This window comes from Antechinus flavipes, chromosome 6, assembly GCF_016432865.1.
Source record: "Antechinus flavipes isolate AdamAnt ecotype Samford, QLD, Australia chromosome 6, AdamAnt_v2, whole genome shotgun sequence".
Classification (NCBI taxonomy): Eukaryota; Metazoa; Chordata; class Mammalia; order Dasyuromorphia; family Dasyuridae; genus Antechinus; species Antechinus flavipes.
The window spans coordinates 241,187,879-241,206,388 of NC_067403.1; the positions used below are offsets into that span (position 1 = coordinate 241,187,879).

Below are 18,510 nucleotides of genomic sequence, written 5' to 3' on the forward strand. Positions count from 1 at the left end.
TCTCGATTTGCCCGGACCAGGGAAGCGCCTGGCCCAAGGTTTCCCAGGGAGAGTCAAGGACAGACTTTGGGTTTCTGTCTTCAGGAAGACTGTAAATTTTGGGGGGGAGGGGGACACGCGGAACCCAGCAGAGGTCCCGGATGCAAGGAGCCTCGCCAGGCTTATGGGGGTGGGCTCTCCCCAGCGACCTCCCTCTCAGCCTGCCCGGACTCCCATCTCTCAGGACGGAGCCCAAGGCTACTGGCCAGAAGCTCCCACACTCAAGACCCCGAGGTTCCGACGTGTAACCGAAGTAGCTGCGGTGTACGCTGGGGAAAAGTGAGGAGTCCCGCCAGTGCTAGAGACCGAGGATCGCGGCCGCTGTTACTATGGTAACAGAGAGGCGCCTCTCCTTGAATCCGCCCTCCGCAGCAACGGCTGGACGAATTGGCCAATCCTCAAACAGAAGAAGGATTTTTAACCAATTAGAAGCCTCAGAGCAGGAGTCGGTGTTCTGATTGGCTTCTGATGTTGTTGTCTTCCTTAGGCCTGGCAAAGGGCGCGGTTGAAGCGGCTTCAGAACGCCAACGAAACGCGTCGACGACCATCTTGATTCCTGGCCTAGATGGGTGGCTGAGCGCGCAATGCGCAAGCGCCATCCGCGGTTGTTTTTATCCCAATCCCACCCCTAGGCATTCGCCTTTTCCGGCTCGCCGGCTTTTTTTTTTTTTCCCCCGGAAAGGGCTGGGCCTCCGGAGGAAGGGGGCGGAACCAAGGGCGGAAGCTAGTTCGAGCGCGGCGCGTGTGAATCGGGTTGCTGTCGAGTGGCCGGCGCTGAGGGCTGTCCTCGGAGCCTGGTCCGGCCCGGCCTATACCCGCTGCTCAGGGCCCCTCTCGCCCTCCGAGCTTTGGCAGGATGGCCCCCAAGCGTCCGGCGGGCCTCGGCAAGAGGAGCGCCCCAGCCCCGGAGCCTCCCACGGCCAAGAGGCGGTGTGTGCGGACCACCGGCCGCAGAGGCCGGCCGCCAGCCCGGGGTATCGCAGACCTTCCTTCCCTGCCCAGCCCCGGGGCCGACCCCAACTCGTGTTGGGGGAAGGGATCTGGAAGGGCGGGAGGCTGGGAGGCCCTGGGCGCTGCCTCCGGGCAGTCCCTACCTGCCCTCAGGGTGCTTCCCGTCTATCGGGCGGGGGAGGCCGTGCACCACGTGGGCCTCGGAGTAGATGGCCGACCACCCGGGAGAGAAGCCGCGGTTTGGGGGCGGACTTCCTGCCCCCGGGGGTACCGTGGGGCATCCCAAAGTCCCGGCCGTCTCCCGTCAGTCCCCCTCGTCCTATAGATGGAGCTGCGCTCCGGACGAGGGCAGCGTTCAGTCTGGGGATTCCGGGAGGCCCCCCAAAGCGGCAGGAAGGCCAAACTGCCCATCCTACTTAGATAAATGTAACACACCCACAAAACCTATAGGGAAGGAATCCTTTTTTTTTTAATTTTTTTTTAACGAATTTTAAAGGATCTTGCGACCAAAAATCTAGAAAGTTTTTGTGAGAGAATACGTACATTCTCAGGAATGAGGGAACACCTTGCAAAGCCAAAAGGAGACAGTATTATTTGTGAACTCACATTGGGCTAGAACAGGGCTTCTTAAACTTCCGTTCACGACCCCTTTTTGCCTGAGAAATTTTTACTTGATCCTGAGTCTATGTAAAATAGGCCTACAAATCAAACATTTACTGATTATAAATCACAATTTGGTGACTTCTACTTTCAGTTAGGAGACTCCCCCTCCCCCAACATGGGATTGAGAACCACAGTTTAAGAAGCTCTGGGCTAGAGTAGAGTGGGGAAAGGGGAGTAGTGCCATGAGTTTAGAAAGATAAGTTGCAATGACTTGATAGAAATATTTTCTATGACTGCACATGTATAACCAATAACAGATTGCTTATTGATTTAGGAAGGGAGGGAGAGGGATTCAGAGCTCAATTTAAAAAAAAAAATCATGTTAAAAATTGTTTTTACATGTAATTGAAAAAAATATATTAAATAGAAAAAAAGAAACAGATTAGAGCCAGGTTGTGAAGGACTGGAAAAATTTGTATTATGTCTTGAAGAGCCAGTAGGGGAGTCTTGAATATTACTGAGGAAAGAGTGACATGGTCAGACCTGTGCATTAGGAAGGTTATTTTAGTTTAAATGTATAGAACAGGATGGATGAGAGAAAGGGACTGGGTTCAGAGATAACAGGAGGCTATTGTAGTAATAGTTTTGTGTGGAGGGAAACAGGTGCCAGAGATGATCTATGTGTACAGTAGGCTAAACTTTGCACCTGCTGAGGGACCAAATCACAGATGACTAAGGGTGAGTCAGTCATCGGTGGGTGAAAGAAAAGCTGGGACCTCAAAAGAAATGAGGAAGTTTGGAGGAAGTCAAGCATTTATTAAGTTTTTTTTGAGTTGAGGAGGGATATAATTCTAAGCATGAAAAGACAGAATGTGTAGAGGGGAAGAAAATATAAGATGTAAAAGAGAAGGAATTTACTTATTTTCCTGCAAGGACTGCTTTTTTACTCTTCTTCCATAGACACACATCCCCACTTATCTTTCCCTTGACCCTGCTGTTCCTTCAAGTTATCAGCTCATATCTTTATTTTTCTCTGTAAAGTAGGAGGGCAAGGTCCTCTGGAGGTAGAGGGAGATGGTTTGTAACATTTAGTATAGATAGGGATGCAATGGGAAGAATGGGCTTCCCTGAAGCACTGAGGCCCCAGATGTGATTAGAAAGCAAGTTTTAGCTCACCCAGCCAGTGTAGTTGTGTGATTTCCAAGGGTGTTTGTTCAGCCTATGAGTAGGAGTAGAGAATGCAAATAGTGGGAGCAGCAAGAGGACAAGAGGGAGAAGGGCTAAGGGGCTGGAGGGGGCTAGAGCTGGGTGGAGTGACTGGAAGTCAGCATCAAGATGGAGAGGTGTAGTGGAGAGGCAGAGATGAAAAGGCACACTGCCATCCAAGGGGAATTGGGGCATTGTGTATTGTGGCCATGACCTGCTGTGTGGTTGAGCACAAAGGGGTGAGCATGGGGAGTTCGGGTTGATCCCTGATAAGTATGAGGGCAAGGGGGGGAGGGGAGAAGAGGACATCTGTGAGCTGATTCCTGAACTCAAGATTTTACCAGAGCCTAGGTGGAGAAGAAGTGTTGCTGAGTGGGGAGTGGGGGGGATGACTGAGCCAGAAAGGGGCCTCCAGGAGAGGAGGGAGTTGGGAGAACTGGAGGAGGCCTTATGGGGGTCTTGTGGGAGAGCTGAGATGTCACAATATGTCAAAATGAAAGCAAGTGACGGGGCTGGGACAGCAAGGCGGAGCAGACCGAGAACCACATGGGGTAGGGTGAGGTCAGTGAGGACCGGAAGGGAGGGAATGGGAAACAGCTGGAATGATACAAGGAGGGGGCCTGTGAGAAATGGAAGACAACTTAGAACATCAGAGCAGGAGAATAGCTTAGAGGTCATTTAGGCCAACTAGGCCCAAGAAGGGGTCAGCTGGACCTTGAGCACAGCTGCAGTTCCAATCCTGAGCCTCGAATGTCCGGTCTGGAGCTCTTGCCGTGGTCCTAGGGAAAGCTTCTTCCAGAAACCAGCTTGGGAACATGCATTTTGGGTGGTGGTGGGGGAGCCTGTGCTTCTAGCAGTTCTTTTCAACCTTCTCTTCTAGGCCTGGTCTTGGCTGAACCAAGAGGCGGGTTACATTCCCTTTCAAAAAGCTCCTGGGCATTTCCCGATACCATGTTGTGCCAGGAATTTTATTCTGTTGAATACTGGTAGAAGCAAATGGGTTATTGGCCATGGCTTAGCGTTCTTCATTAAGAGCCCTTTGATTTCATGGAATTTTGATGCAATTCCTTAGGACCTCTAGGAAGGATGATGACTGATAGGTTTTCCTGTTCTGCCTGAATATCAGTTATTCCCTATCATTTTCAGATGGCTCGCTGGGATTTAGAACTGGCGAATTCCTAGCCATTTGCTTCCAGATCACTATTCAACCTGACAAGAATTAAGCATTTATTATATGTAAGACACTTCCTATGTCTTATGGAACTATGACTATGGTGGCCTTGGAGCTTATGGCAGTGTTTAGAACCATCCCAGTGGCACATTACAGTGGACTTGGCTCCCTGGAGTAACTCCCAAGCTGCTGATAGCTGCCAAAATTTCGATGGTGATTTGTGGCCATGATGACCTTTGGGTCAGATTGATCTTTTGGAATGGAAAGCACTAAAACTAACAAACATTTCCCTCAGGGTCTAACTTCCAGGCATCTGTGCTTAGAAATAAGCCACTTGGTGTGGAGGGGGGGGGGTGCTTTTTAGCTTTGATATCATGCACCTTCTCGGATTAAAAGTTGTCATTTGGAGCTCACCATTACCTCAGGGAGCTTCCTGAGAGCGATTTTAGAAATCCCACAAGGCAACTCCTATTCCTTATTTTCCCTGTCTCAGACATCCACAATTTGATCATCCTTTGGTTTTAATTCAGAATTGCTGCCCTAAGTGGGGTGTTTCCTATTATCTATATCCACTTACTAGGTTAAGGTTAAGAGTAATATGGAGCAGCCCCAACAGGTAGTGAGTGTGTGGTCACAGTGGGTAGAAGTGATGTTGGCCCACTGTAAAACTGGGGTCATATCTCTTCAGCTTCTCTCATTCCCTGTTTTTTTTTTTTTTTTTTTTTCTTGCTTTCAGAAGCAAAGTCCGCTTCCTTTTTCTTATACTGGGGGAAGATGATAGGTTGGGGAAAAGGGGGAAACACTTATCTCTTCTGCTTGGCAGGCTCTGGCAAAGGGGATGCTGCTGGGGTAGGCTGGAAACAGCGTGCATTGATTGGTCAAAGGGAATCCCCTTATAGCATCATTTGGGCTCTCCACCAACATATCCTGGGAGCTCCTCAGCCATCATTCCATCAGGTGAGATCTCTTGAAAATGAGCACTCAAGGGAGTGGAAATAGGGTCCTTCAGCCCTGGCTACTCTTGTGGTGACAAATTAGGGGGTAGCCCGCATGAGGTGGTTGCATGTTGAGGGCAGGGTCAGATTTTTCTGACTTTACCCTGATCCAAGTAACCAGTCTCTTAGTCAGGGAGGGGAGAACCGTGGCCTACCTGTAACGGGCTGTGGCTCATATTGGTGATCCGCCTGGTGACTTGGTTGGAGTATCTTCCCAGTCGTAATCCCAGGTGATTCACTGTCTCGAAGCCGAGAAGATCAATTCTGCGTGCTCAGCAGCGGGGTGACAGCCATGATAGGGGCAATTGTGGGGGGGCGGTGCTTGGAATTGGGTGTGGATGTGAATGTCTGAGCCCACTCCTTCTCTCTGCCACCAGTGTCTTCAGAAGGTCTTTTTGCACTCTTTGGGATCTTATCGACTTTTCCGCACCGCCAGTCCCTTTGATCGGAGAACAACCTGCCTGGAATGGCACCCAACTCACCCCAGCACTCTGGCTGTGGGCTCCAAGGGGGGAGACATCATCCTTTGGGACTATGAAGTACTGGATAAAACCTACTTCATTAAAGGGGTGAGTTCCTGGGCTTGATTTTGAATGTGAGTCTTTTACTTGGTCCGTGCTTTGGCTTTTCTGATGTGTGAGGCACTAGGGTGGGTTTCTTAAGAAATGGGTGAGCCAGTTGGGCTGGAGGGAAAACCCCCTGCTCAAATAGAGATTCGATGCTGAAGGTGCCTGGGAGGGCAGAGGTGACAAACTTAATTTGGGGACATTAGTATTTAAAAATCTGCAATGGCTCCTGGAAATCAAGCCAGGTATCCTTTGGGAAGCCCCCGAAAGACAAAGGATCTGAATGTTTGAATGACTTTAATGTGGGAAAAACTAAGCTAGGCTCCCTTGGGATCTGCCTGTTAGAAAGAAGAGACAAGACTTCAGAGCAAGGGCTACTGGGCAGGCAGGCAGTAGATCGGGGGCTGAGCCTTGAAGGAGAAAACAGACTCCTCCTAGTGTCATAAAAGGGAATTTCCCATGTCTAAGACTATAGGACTACATTGGGCAGGGGCAGCTGAAGGGAGAGAAAAAGGAAGGACGGGCCTGGAACCGTAATCCTGGTGCTACCCAGACAGTTCCGGGTCACCGTCCATCTCCATCTCCCCACGCTCCTTGATTCCCAGGCCCTGTAGCCTTGGAGTCTTCCCTCACTGTCTAGTTTTTGGTATCAGGATTAGGTGCTCTGGTACTAAGCCAGAGAGAGGAAGCTGTTACCTAGCAATCAGCGAAAGTATTTTTTTTCTCCCAAATCCCTAAAAGCAAGCACCATGCCCCTAGGACTAAGGTATCAAATTCTAATAGAAACAAATCCCTGTAGGCCACAGAAAACTTAGAAAACCACAAATTGTCATTATCTGTGCTGTATTTTGTTTTATTAAACATTTCTTAGTTAACATTGAGTCTGGTTCCTGCTGACCTAGAGTTTTGGGTGGCCCTTGGGCCTTATTTGGACACCTGTGCCCATGTTTGAGTGGCAGGCACTTGTAATCCCAGCCAAGCTGGACCTGAAGGCAGGAGAGGACTGGGAGGGAAGCTGGATGCTCCTCCCCCTCCTGGCACAGTCCCAGCCCTAGCCCTCACCACTTTAGAGTAGGGACTAGAGCCTAGAACAATTCGTTTTGAAATCACTCCTGAGCTACCAAGTCTTAGAAAAAGACTCTGCGACAAGCCAGAGACCAAAAACACCTTGAAACTCCAGAACCACACCTAAAATTCCAGTGCTTAGTAAAAACAGGAAAAAACCAAACCCCCAGCCTATTCTCTCCAAAGAAACAGTCGGGAATTACTGTGAAAACCTTCAGCAGGCAGGCTTCTACACGATGGACTGTCTCACGGAGGACGTTTGGCTTGCTTATGGCATGGGGAGATATTTGGTGGAGGATCTGGCCCATCTCCAGGGAGGATTTCCACCTTTGGCTGCACCCAGGGAACCAAGAAGTAGTTTAGCCAGGGTGGGTCAGGAAAGCCACAGTCAGCCTCATGGAGGATTTGGCCCCCGGGCTCCATCTACTACACATCCCATAAGAAACATTTATTCTGAACCCCTAAAAAAGCACCAGCACACCCCCACCTTCAATGAGTTCAGGATAAAAGCACTTTTCTTGATCCCTGGGGAGGGGGAATTGGCTAACTTTGTAATGTTGCTCTTTCTCACTAAATACTTCTGTACAAACAAGGTCCTATTTAGGCAAATGTTTTTGTAAATAGACATAGGGAAGTTACCCAAGAGTAAATAAGCTCTTTGGGAGATAAAATCTCAGCTCAGTGGAGAAGAAAATGATCTCAGATCTCACCTTAGATCTCACCTGGGGAGTTTGAACTTAGCAGTTTCTAGAGGTAGAGGCCCTAGTAATCAAGGGACCTGTTGGGAGGTGGCTTCTCTGCCTGGGTGAGACTGGGGATTTGCATCTTTTCTTTCTCCTGTCTCTCTTGGACCCTGCTTCTCTTTCTCCAAAACCCCCCTGTACTCAGTTTTAGGGGGCCAGGAGACACATCTCCCTCCCAGTGAGCACACAGCTTCTGAAAGTTGTACTTCAGGGAACTGGCCCCGGTGCTGTGGACTTTCTCTTCTGAGGTGTCCTGAGAGCAGCAGCTCTCCTTAAGGCCCTAAGCTGGGGACAGGTACCACCAGAGTTGTGGCAGATCGTCCCACCGTGGGGGAGCCCCAGTGTTTGACAGGGCTCCGGGCTTGGACTTGGGCAGACCCAACTTTTGGGTTGATCTCAGCCTATCTTAGCTATGGCAGTTAACCTCGTTCTGCCTCTGATTGCTCCTCCATTACGTGGGGTAATAATAGTACCTCTTTCACAGGGTTGCTGGCAAGGATATGCTACCTAGAGTGCTTAGCCCGGTGGTTGCCCCCAATAGGTGTTTGAGAAATGCTTGTTCTTTTTTCCCTCCAATTCTTTGATCTCCTAAGCAGATGATCAGTCTGATGTGGCCCTGTGGGAGCTGGCTACTAACCCAGGTCCCTGGCCAGGAGAGGCAGAAGATCCTAACAGTGCCCACTGTTTACAAAGGCTTTGCTCTTCCCACCCAGGCCCTCGCTCCTTTGGTTGGCACAAGCACAAGCTGGGCAGAGGAGGAAACTGACTCAGGCTGCCTCTGCCCGAGGCTGGGTGACTAGCGATTAAGGGAGCCGGGCCTAGCCTAGGGTGTCATAGTGCTCCGGCCCAGTCCAGCCAAACTCCCTGAACCAGATTCAAATGGAATCAGGAAATGTTTAACCAAACAAAAAGACAACATGGATTATGTTTTGTGGTTTTCCAAGTCCATATGCTGCCAGCTGTGATTTCTTTTTGAGTTTCATACCGCCACTCTAGGCTCTGCCCCCCATAGGCCCTCCTGACAAGGAGGGGCAAGATCCCAGTCTGCCTCATATCCGAGAGGCAGCAGATTCCTGGCGTGCTAGCCAGGCCAGGACTGGAATTGATTGAATGTAGTGTGAGGGTGCCAGGTGAGCAGTTCTTGAAGGGGCTGAGTTGGACTGGGCAGCTGGGCAGCAGCCTGGGGAAGGCTGGGAAGAGGAGAAAGGCTCAATGGAAGATCCAGGAGACTCATCCCCATCCTTCCAGCCGTAGCTCCTGAAGCCAGCCCTACTCTGAACTTCCTTGGCCTGTGAACTTGGAGCCTCTGCTGGTGTTGACTGGACCTTGGGGCCCGCTGGCTTTTCTGGAGGCAAGAAGTGGCTCAGGAGCTCCTTGTGATTTTCTCCTTTCAGATTGGAGCTGGAGGCAGCATCACAAGCATGAAGTTCAACCCTCTCAATACCAACCAGCTGTTCATTTCCTCAGTGGCGGGTACCACCAGCCTCAAGGACTTCCTGGGCAACACGATTACCGTCTTTACGAGCACAAACACCTGGGAGTAAGCGGCCGCCTATCAAGGCAGAGGGGCTTCCGAGATCCAAAGGAGCACCCCCTCTCCTTTCCCTTCCTCTGGGGCATAGAAAAAGCTATGGCCATTTTCTTGCTTTGGTGTCTTTTAGTCCTTCCAGCGTGAGGGGTCCCTTCAGGGACCAGGACTGAGTGGCAAGCCTTTGCTTGGTAGTGTGGGTTGTTCCAGAGGAAATGGCTGGAAACTTGCTCCTCCCTGGAGACATCCCCATTCCTCTCAATGTGACTCAGGGAGGCGGCCGGCTGGACTGCCTGTCTGACTCAGAAAGAGCGAGTGGAGCCTAGCCCTGGACGTTTGAGGCCTACGCCTGGGGCCTACCTTTCTGGTCCGTCCAGCAAAAGTCCTTGGGCATGGAGCACCTGTGTCTCTCGGAGGCAGGAAGCTAGACCAGGGCCTGTGTGTGGTGTCGGTTTATGGGAGGGAGGAGTTCTCGAGGTCACTCCCCATCATGGATTATTGCCCGATGGGTGGTCAGGTCAGGGCTGCAGCCACCGGCCTCAGGTCCCACTGTGACTCTCAGCCGCCTGGCAGACTGGGAGCAGTGACCCATAGCCTAGCCCCAAAGGTCTGAGGCAGCCCGAGCAGAGCGACAAGCTCTCTCTTTTCCTGTTTCTTGGAGGAGCCAAGAGGCAGGTGGGGGGCTCCAGGCTCTCTGTCTTCTGAGTCTCTGAGAGTCCCCAGTTGGAGGCTTCTCCTCTTGCCTTTCCTTCTGCCACTGGGTGTATGGAGGGTAGTGAGCTGCCTCCAGGTCCCAGCATCCGCGGCAGCATCACATGCTCAGTTCTGACCCATCTGCCACATCCCAGTCTCAGTGGCAGGGCTGTGGGGAAGCACGTGGGGAAGGAACATGATCCCATTTCTCCTCCAGCTACTGGTACACCAGTGTGGACGTGTCTGTCAAAAGTCGTGTGGTGGCCACCGGAGATAGTATGGGCAATGTGATCTTGCTGAACATGGACGGCAAAGAGGTTTGTTCCCTGGAACTCAGAACGCCGGCTCCCTCCCTCTTCCATCCTTAGCGCCTGCCACTTGAATTGAGCCCTTTTTCTCTGCAGATCTGGAATCTCAGGCTCCACAAAAAGAAGGTGACCCATGTGTCTTTGAATCCTCTCTGTGACTGGCTGCTGGCCACAGCCTCGGTGGACCAGACAGTGAAAATCTGGGACCTGCGCCAGATCAGAGGGAAGTCGTCCTTCCTCCACTGGATGCCTCATGAGCGTGCTGTCAGTGCAGGTGTGAGGGGAGGGAGGGAGCTGGGTCCACTCCCATTCTGCGGGGATGATAGCGAGCCATTCTCAGGGGCTCTTGAATTCAGCGGCATGAGATGAGCTTCCCAGAGTGCTCCTGCACAATTTTCACTTGGGTACCGAGCAGAGGGTGGGAGAGAGCCAATCTGAGGGTACCCAGGCCCGGCACTGAGGGGACTTCTATTTGTCCAGCTTATTTCAGTCCAGACGGGACCAAACTCCTGACCACAGACCAGCACAGTGAGATCCGGGTGTATTCTGCCTCCCACTGGGCATGTCCCCAGCATCTCATTGCTCACCCGCATCGCCACTTCCAGCACCTCACGCCCATCAAGGTGAGTAGCAGGAGGCCTTTGGCTCAGGAATCGACCTCATGGCAAGGTTCTGGTCAGAACTGTCCTTCCAACATCGGCCAAGGTCATCTTCCAGAACCCTTTCCTTGGGCAGCCACGCTCCTGTCCCTCCTTGTTTTCTCCGGGGGGCCTCTCTCAGGATTGTCTCAGAGCTCCCTCACCTGGTTCCAGTGACTGCTCAGGTACTGTTCTTCTCAGTCCCGCCCTCCGTATGTGGCTCTTCCCAACAATCTTGCGCCATCTAAAAGGAAGTTTGCGGTCTCCCTGCACAGTTGCTTAGCCCAGCCCCATGCCTGGCACCGGTTCCTCCTGGGTTCCCAGATGCCCAGCATGAGAGTTCTGGGTAGCCTCTCTTGGCCCCCCCCGATCCTTGGCAGGATTTTCTCAGAAACATGAGCTTGGCCTTTTGCTCACCGAGACCCCTGTGCCAAGCCAGGCCTTCTGCTCTTCTTCACGCCATTGAGAGCCCCTCTGGAGCAGTTTGTGGATTGCCTTGTACCCTTTGATTCGGGCCAAATCTAAGCTTCATGGAGGTATCTCCGGGCCCTTGGGCCACATGGCTTGTGTGCTCCCGGGCTTGTGCGGGCCACTCTGGCAAGCAGACCCGCCCAGAGCAGGCGACCTGCTCCCAGCATCACACGCGCCACTTCTCCTTTTCAAAAGGAGGATTTGTGACGTCTTCCTGTTTTCGGCCTACCTCATCCCTGCCTTTCCAGGCACCCTCACTAGACTTCATGAGTCTTTGCTTGTACGGGGACTCTCGATCCCCCCTAATTCTAGATTTCAGCTTTGTTTTAGGTGATCGTGAACATCGATCCGTACTACAGGTTTGCCTGTGCTCCCCTGCCCCGCCTCCAGACCTTTCCTAGTGGTTGGACTAAATCAGTTTGTACACACCCACTTCCACACCAACTCACAGCAGAGGGAGGGGGCCCACAGCTGGCAAAGCAGCCTGGCAGAGTGCCTCGTCCGAGGCTCACTCCACTTCGCCCTACCCCTCTCCTTGGCCCTTCCGGCACCTCTGTCTTCTCCCCATCAAACCACCTGGCTGCCAGGCCCGCTGAGGGTCCAGCATTCTGGGCCCTCCCATCACCACCTGTCCTCCTCTCCCAGGCAACATGGCATCCTCGTTTTGACCTCATCGTGGTGGGCCGCTATCCAGACCCCAACTTTGCAGGATTCACCCCTCATGAGCCTCGGACGATCGATGTATTTGATGGAAACTCAGGGAAGATGGCGTGCCAGCTTTATGACCCAGACTGCTCCGGCATCATCTCGGTGAGGTCCGGGTTTTGTTGGAAATGGGGTGTGGAGACTGTCCTGGGGCTTGGACCCAGAGGCCCCCAGCAGCTTCCCTTCTCTCACACTCTACTCTTCTTGTCGCCCTCGCAGCTAAACAAGTTTAATCCCATCGGGGACACCCTGGCCTCTGCGATGGGTGAGTACAAAGGTCTCCTGTCCCAGCTCAGTGACAGCAGTTGCCGGCCTGAGCTCCCCGCCTTGGTCTGTCCAGAAATAGCCACTGGACGTGCTGCTGGCCAGTTTCTGTCACCGATCTCACCTGACCTCAGGACCCTTAAGCTTCCCGGGGGCCAGTCCCAGGGCCCTGGGGGGCAGAGAGCAGTGAGCGCTTCCCGCCTGTCCCAGGTTACAACATTCTCATCTGGAGCCCCCAGGAGGTTGTGCGCAGGAAGCAGGAGGGGCTGATGAAGGCAATGAATGAGCACGGCCTGGGGAGGGGCCGCTCGGTTCACCAGCCCTCCCCTCGGAACCGACCGGGCCAAAACTAGCCAGCGGAGGCGGCAGGACCTGGGCCCAGAAGAGCATGTAAGCACCAGAGAAGGCCCCGGGGCCCCCTCAGGCCAAGGCCCTTTGCCCTGGATGCCTGGAGGGCTCTTCCCCTGAGTCTGGCTAGGGGGCTGGAAGTTTAATTTGGGTTATCTCACTATTAATAAAGTTCTATCCACTTTGGAAGTCTGAGTTCTTTGGCCGCAGCCCGGCGGAAGGAGAGGCCGCTTGTCTCCCCACAAAAACACAAGAAATGCCACCAAGAGTTCAACATTTTCATTCCCCCGGGCCGCAGCCCAGGGCTGTCCAGCTCACGACCTGCGCTTGCCAGGGGCTTGTGGGGACCCCCCACCCCTTTATGTACATTCTTCAAGCCAGCTCAGGATGTGGGGGGGGCAGCAGCAGTTGACCCCGAGGCTTCTGACTCAGTGACCTGGCTATGCTAGGCCTGGGGGTAGTGGGAGAGATGGAGCATCCTGCCCTGGCGCAGCAAGGCCCCATTCTCTGGCTAGGTACTTACCCAGCATGAAGCGCCCGTGCTCTGTCCCCCCGAGCCGGGAGGGAGGAGGCAGCAAAGGCGCAGCTGCTGGATGAGGGGGGTCCGGCCTCCCTAGCCGGGCCATAATCTGAGGGCGCTCCTGCCTATCGAGTGGAGGGGGGTGGGGGCCAGGGCCCAGCCCACCTCCTCCCCGAAGCTGGAGGGAGGAGGCCCAGTGGTTGTCAGGCGTGGTCTTCCCCATCAGCCACGTGGCGGTACCCCGGAGGCTGGGCCTGCATCCGGAAGAGGACCGTGAGCAGCAGCAGGATGAGCAGGAAGAGGATGGAGCCGCACACGGCCAGGGCCACAATCACCTCTGGGGATGGAGAAAGGAGAGCGTCAGGAAAGGAGGAGGGCCTGGGCCGGCTGGATGGCAGAGTGGTCCTGGGCTCACCTGTGTCCGCCAGGCTGCCCGTCACCTGGCACTCCCGGTCCCAGTCCTCGGGCACGAGGGGCAGAGTGAGGCGCAAGAAGTCTGGGAGGGGGCAGCTCTGGGAGCACCCGGGCAGGGCCAGGGGCCAGGGAGCTTCGGCGCTGTCGTTCCGGAAGTACATCTCCACCGAGAAGTTCCTGGGGGCGGCAGGAAAGCTGAGCCTGCGTGCTGGGGTCCCGCCCCCACCTCTGCCCAGGGGAAGCCACCCCAACTCACCCATCATCTTCCTGGTAAAGTTCGAACATGTGGCAGGAGGCGTAGGGAGCCTGCTCGCCATTGTAGACGTCCAGGGCCATCTGCAGGGCCACCAGCGTGGTGTCGTGCTGCAACGAGAGAGCCGCCACGTCCCTGCCGGCCCCAGGGCCCTTCCCTCCGCGTCCCTGCTGCCCACCCAGGGACTGGGGAGGCCGGGGGTGCGTGGCCGCGACTCACCGCTGAATAGACCAGCAGCTTCGGATGCTGGGCGGCCGAGGATGCCCACGTCAGGTTCTTCCGGATCTCGGCCAGGAGGACCCCTGAAGGAAATGGGGGAGACGTTGGGGGGCCGGTGGCAGCTGTCCGAGCATCCTCCTCCTCACCCCATGGAAGAGCTTCATCTGGAGCTCATGATCTCAGGAGGCAAAACGGACTTCAGGGTGACCACCAGCCCAACTCAGAGTCCCTGAGAACCGTCAGAACCAGGGCCCGCCCTCCCAGGGCGTCCTGCCAGCTGTCTGGGATAATCGAAGGCTCTGAGGGAGGCTGGTGGCCCAGTGGAGCTGACTCCACTCATCTTTCAGATTCGGCCTCAGACTCTTACTAGGGACCCCGGGCAAGCCATTTCACCCTGTTTGCCTCAGTTTTCTTATCAGCAAAATGAAGTGGAGAAGGTGAGGGCAAAGATCCCCAGTGACTGCTGAGAAACCGCCAAGGGGGTCAGGCGGGCAGCGGAAAGGCAGAAGTGACTCTAACTAGGGAGCTCTCCAGAGAACAACATGGGCGGGAAAGATCAGCCGCTGGCCTGGGGAAGATGGGACTCATGGAGGGCTCTGGCAGAGCCGGGTGGTGGCGGATGGAGTCTAGTCACAGACACCTGAAACACCGGGGGCACTCTGGGGGCTCTGAGCGGGGAGCAGCGGACCGCCCTTGTCACTCACCCCCCTGGAGCCGGGCCTTCTCTGTGGGCCGGTACATCCCAAAAAGGAATCGGAAGCTGAGGTCCTTGAGCTGCCGAAGGCGCTGCATGGTCTGGGGCGAGGCCCAGGGTGGCAGGGGCAGTTTGTGGGTTTGCTGTACAATGTATGGGCAGCTTAGTGTCAGGAAGGCTGGGGGGCCCAGAGCTCCCCAAGTGGCAAATGCTTGTGTGTGCAAGTGCCCTCGGGAGGGTGCGAGGGAAGGGGAAGAGAGGAGGTGGGGGGCCCAGGGGTTGCCAGCATGTCTGGGAAGGGGGCAGACAAAGAGAGGAAGGCTCCCTGGGCCTTCTGAGTCAGCAGAATGAGTCCTGGAGAAGTGCTGACGGTTAGGAAACCATTTCCCATGCTGGGGCTCTCCCGCGGCCCTGGGAGGGGAAGCTCCCCTCAGATGACTCAGCCCTGGATGGGAGGTCCTCCCCTGGCCCCAGCACCTGGCCTGAAGGGTCCCGAGGGGGAGAGGGGGGGTTCGCGGCCCGCACCTCACAGAAGAGAGTGTCATAGATGTTCCAGGCCGTCTCCAGCGTCAGGTCGGGGACTCCCGTCTCATTAGCCACCATCTCCAGAAACAGCTGTGAAGGCAAACCAGCCGTGGTAACGAGCCCGTTTCCTGCGGGCTCTGCGTCCTGCCCCGATCCCCCCGGCCCCCCACTTACAGCATTGCGGGCGGTTTCATTTTGGTATTCGGGGGTCTGGCGAGTCTCATTCTGTAGCTGCTCGAACCGAGGACACGGGCCCAGGGGGAACTTGAGCAGCTGTGGCCAGAAAGAGCCGGGCAAAAGGATCAGTGATTGGTGAGCCCCGGAGGAGGGCGCCCAGGGGAGGAGGGCCGCCCGCCTCACCTTGTCCTGGGCCTCCGGGACCGTGTGCACAGGGATGGGCTGCCACGTGATGTTCGGATGGAAGGCCTGCGCCCCCTCCACCGGGAAGAGTCCGGCCAGGTTGGCCTCGGCACTCATGAGGGTGCGGTCAAAGTCTGTGCTCCGGATGTAAACCTGCGGGAGACAAGTGGGCCAACCTCGGCCGGGCGGCCCGGGCCTCCCAGGACAGAGAGATGGCAAAGAGCGGGGCCTCCCGGCGATCCGGGGCCTCCCAGGACAGAGAGATGGCAAAGAGCGGGGCCTCCCGGCGATCCGGGGCCTCCCAGGACAGAGAGATGGCAAAGAGCGGGGCTTCCCGGCGATCCGGGACCTCCCAGGACAGAGAGAGAGCAGGGCCTCCCAGGACAGCGAGATGGCAAAGAGCAGGGCCTCCCAGTGGTCCGGGGTCTCCCAGGACAGAGAGAGAGCGCGGGACCTCCCAGGACAGAGAGATGGCAAAGAGCGGGGCCTCCCAGTGGTCCAGGGTCTCCCAGGACAGAGAGAGAGAGCAGGACCTCCCAGGACAGAAAGAGCGGGGCCTCCCAGGACAGAGAGAGAGAGCAGGGCCTCCCAGGACAGTGAGATGGCAAAGAGCGGGGCCTCCCAGGGCCTCCTAGCAGCCCGAGCCTGGGCCCGGGGCAGTGAGACAGGAGAACCTGCCGTCCTCGCAGCCCAGGGACAACTGCACCCACGCTTCTAGGACAGCTCCAGCCCAGCTGGTTCACTTAGCCGCAAGTCCCAACCACCAGCTGGGCCAGGGCGTGGGGGGAGGAGCCCTCGGGAGGGCCACTCAGGTGGATCTGGGGCCTGCAGGCAGATGTCTCTCCCCACAAGGGCAGAAACCAGCAGGGAGCCTCGTGTTCCCCCAGGTGGGGCCAGGCAAAGGGAGGCACCGGCCCTCTCCCAGAACCACCCTCTCTGGGTCCCCAGGCTCACCTCTTGCCGGTGGTAGGAGGCGTTGAGGAAGCCCCAGTAGCGCTCCCGTAAAGCCTGGCCCAGCTCCCAGTGCTGGAGCATCCCCTCCTGCAGGGCAGACCCGAGGGTGGGTAAAGCCACAGAGCCCAGCACTTTCAGGCCCCGAGGACCAGCATTCCCAGGTGAGCCACACCTGGCTCCAGCCAGGCACGGAATGCGGCCAGGTCAGGAGGACTGCAGGGAGCCCGAGGACAAGGCTTCCTCAGCAGCTCTGTGCCCAGGCCGGGCCCTCCCCCAAAATACTTGAGCGCATTAAATAAAATACTTAGGATCACACAAGAAATTGACAACCGTTATCAAAGCATCAATAAAGCAAACTCCGAGGGTCCCAGTCCTGGGCGGGAGCACCCCACAAACCTTGGTGAGCTGGCCGAAGCCTTGGGGCCATTCGCTCTCCTGGTAGGGGTCCTTAGGATAGGCCTTGACGGGGGACCGATCTCCGTGGCGGTACAGCTGAGGAAGGGAGCACCTGCTCACCCAGAGGGTTCTGAGCACCCCCTTACTGCCTGTTTACCCAAGTCCAGCCACACATTCAAAGCCCAATCCCATTCACCCCAAGTCCAAATCCTGACCTTGTAAACCTCAGGGCCCCCCACAGCGTCAGTGAGGGGACACTGAGCGTCTGGGGGAAGGGGAGGTGCAAAAAGGGGAAAGGTCAAGGTGGTGGGCACTCTTCAAAGCAGAAATACCCCAAACCTCTTCCCTCGACTGCCCCTCCCCCATCGCAACACGGCTCTCTCTCTTTCTCCCAACATCGATCCTCCCTCCTGATGCACAGACCCCTGCCCCCAAAGAGAACCGACTTCCTTACCCAGAGGTCTCTGTCCAGCATGCTGAAGCCCCCTGCCCCCAACAGTCGCTAGATTCCTCCCCCTCTCCCTAGCGCAGACCCCCCTCCTCAGACCCTAAGATGCCCAGGAGCCCCTCCCCTCGAACCAGACTCCCCAAGGCCTCCGTCCCGCCCGGGCCTGGCTCCCCCCGGCTTTTCCCGGCCCCCTCGCCCCCGCCCCTTGACCCTGCGTAGACCCCGTGTCTCTGCTCCCCATCTTCAGCACCAAAATCACGAAGCGGAGGCTCCGGGTCTGCGCGGGCGGCACCAGCGACAGCAGCAGCAGGAAGCCCAGGCCCAGACCCCTGCCCACGAGCAGCGGCAGCGGCGTTCCCCAGCGGCAGCGGCAGCGGCTGCCGGACCGTCCACCTGCCATCGCCGCCGCCGCCGCCTACTGAGAGGCCTGCGGCCCCGGAACCCTATTCAAGACGCCACCGAAGCTGCCCGGAAGCGCGGGCCGGGGCACTCACAGGAAGCGCCAGAGCCGCCATCTTTTTTAAGGGGAAGGAAGCCGGGGCCGAGGGGAGGGGGAGGGAAATTGGCCTGTAAGTAGGCCGAGGGCTCCGGGGGGCGGGGCGGAGGAGCGTGGGAAAGGGCGCTAGGCCTCTGGCTGCAGACCCTGCTTTCGCCTTCCCTCCCGGCAGGAGGCGGGTCCCCTGAAACCCACAGGAGGAGAGGAAAGAACAGAGAGCGCCCTCCAGAGGCGGAGCGCGGCCGCGGGCGCGTGGTCTGCTGGAAGGCGCGGCTGGGGTGTCCAGATCGCGGGTTCGAATCTTGCTTCTGCAATTTTTGTCCGTATCGCTTCACTTCTCTGGGCCTCTAAAATAAGGGGAGGGGAAAGGCCGGAACGAGTTGATCGGTCGGGTTCTTTAAAGCCTTCCTGCCTCTGTTTGGGACTGTTGGCCCCTCCATTGTGGCTGAAAGGCGCTTTCCTTTGTGTGGGTGAGCTCCAGCCTGGCCGTGGGCAAAAACCCAAGCCCAAGCGGTGGCTTCTTGGCGCGGTGGGTGTTCAGGCCACATCTATGCGGAAAGACACACACCCTTCCCTGCCCCACCGAAATCAGTTTCTCTGTGCCTCAGTTTCTTCATTTGTAAAACAGGAATCCACAGACACTGGGTGGATCCAGTGGTGAGGATTGAAAGAGAGAATGTTGGCAGAGCGTGTTGAAAACCTTAAAGGTCTCCAGTATTACTGAACTAGTATTATTAATTAATTAATTAGTTAATTAATTAATAATTAATAAAGACTATAAGCTCCTTGAGGGCAGGGGCAGTTTGCTTCATGTGTTTGCATCTCCCAGGCCTACTGGCTTAGTGAGCACTTTAAAAAAAAAAAATTCAAAAAAATGAATTTAAGTCTTCCCTCCATGCCTTGGTATCTTGGAACAGCACGAAGCAGGAGCTCAATA

The 18,510-nt window shown here is 55.8% G+C and overlaps 2 protein-coding genes across 3 annotated transcripts; one reads left to right on the forward strand and one right to left on the reverse strand.

The window, feature by feature from the left end:
- Positions 1 to 549: 549 nt before the first annotated feature.
- DDB2 (damage specific DNA binding protein 2) lies at positions 550 to 12,483 on the forward strand. Its single transcript, XM_051967239.1, has 10 exons — positions 550 to 1,013; positions 4,794 to 4,927; positions 5,343 to 5,534; positions 8,734 to 8,879; positions 9,778 to 9,877; positions 9,965 to 10,142; positions 10,349 to 10,491; positions 11,623 to 11,787; positions 11,902 to 11,947; positions 12,157 to 12,483. The coding sequence occupies exons 1-10, from the start codon at positions 896 to 898 to the stop codon at positions 12,297 to 12,299; spliced, it is 1,365 nt and encodes a 454-aa protein (XP_051823199.1). The 5' UTR covers positions 550 to 895; the 3' UTR covers positions 12,300 to 12,483.
- A 75-nt stretch (positions 12,484 to 12,558) lies between these two features.
- ACP2 (acid phosphatase 2, lysosomal) lies at positions 12,559 to 17,503 on the reverse strand. 2 transcript variants are annotated; one of them, XM_051967240.1, is made up of 11 exons: positions 17,328 to 17,503; positions 16,630 to 16,725; positions 16,234 to 16,320; positions 15,280 to 15,432; positions 15,094 to 15,192; positions 14,920 to 15,009; positions 14,405 to 14,537; positions 13,701 to 13,783; positions 13,485 to 13,591; positions 13,230 to 13,405; positions 12,559 to 13,151 (listed from the first exon to the last, which is right to left on the reverse strand). In XM_051967240.1, exons 1-11 carry the CDS (start codon positions 17,475 to 17,477, stop codon positions 13,018 to 13,020), a joined length of 1,308 nt encoding a protein of 435 aa, XP_051823200.1. In that variant the 5' UTR covers positions 17,478 to 17,503; the 3' UTR covers positions 12,559 to 13,017. The 2 variants fall into 2 exon arrangements, with proteins under 2 accessions (XP_051823200.1, XP_051823201.1); XM_051967241.1 differs by lacking the exons at positions 16,234 to 16,320; positions 16,630 to 16,725; positions 17,328 to 17,503 and adding an exon at positions 15,629 to 16,201 and having other exon boundaries at positions 15,280 to 15,577.
- Between the last annotated feature and the right edge of the window lie 1,007 nt (positions 17,504 to 18,510).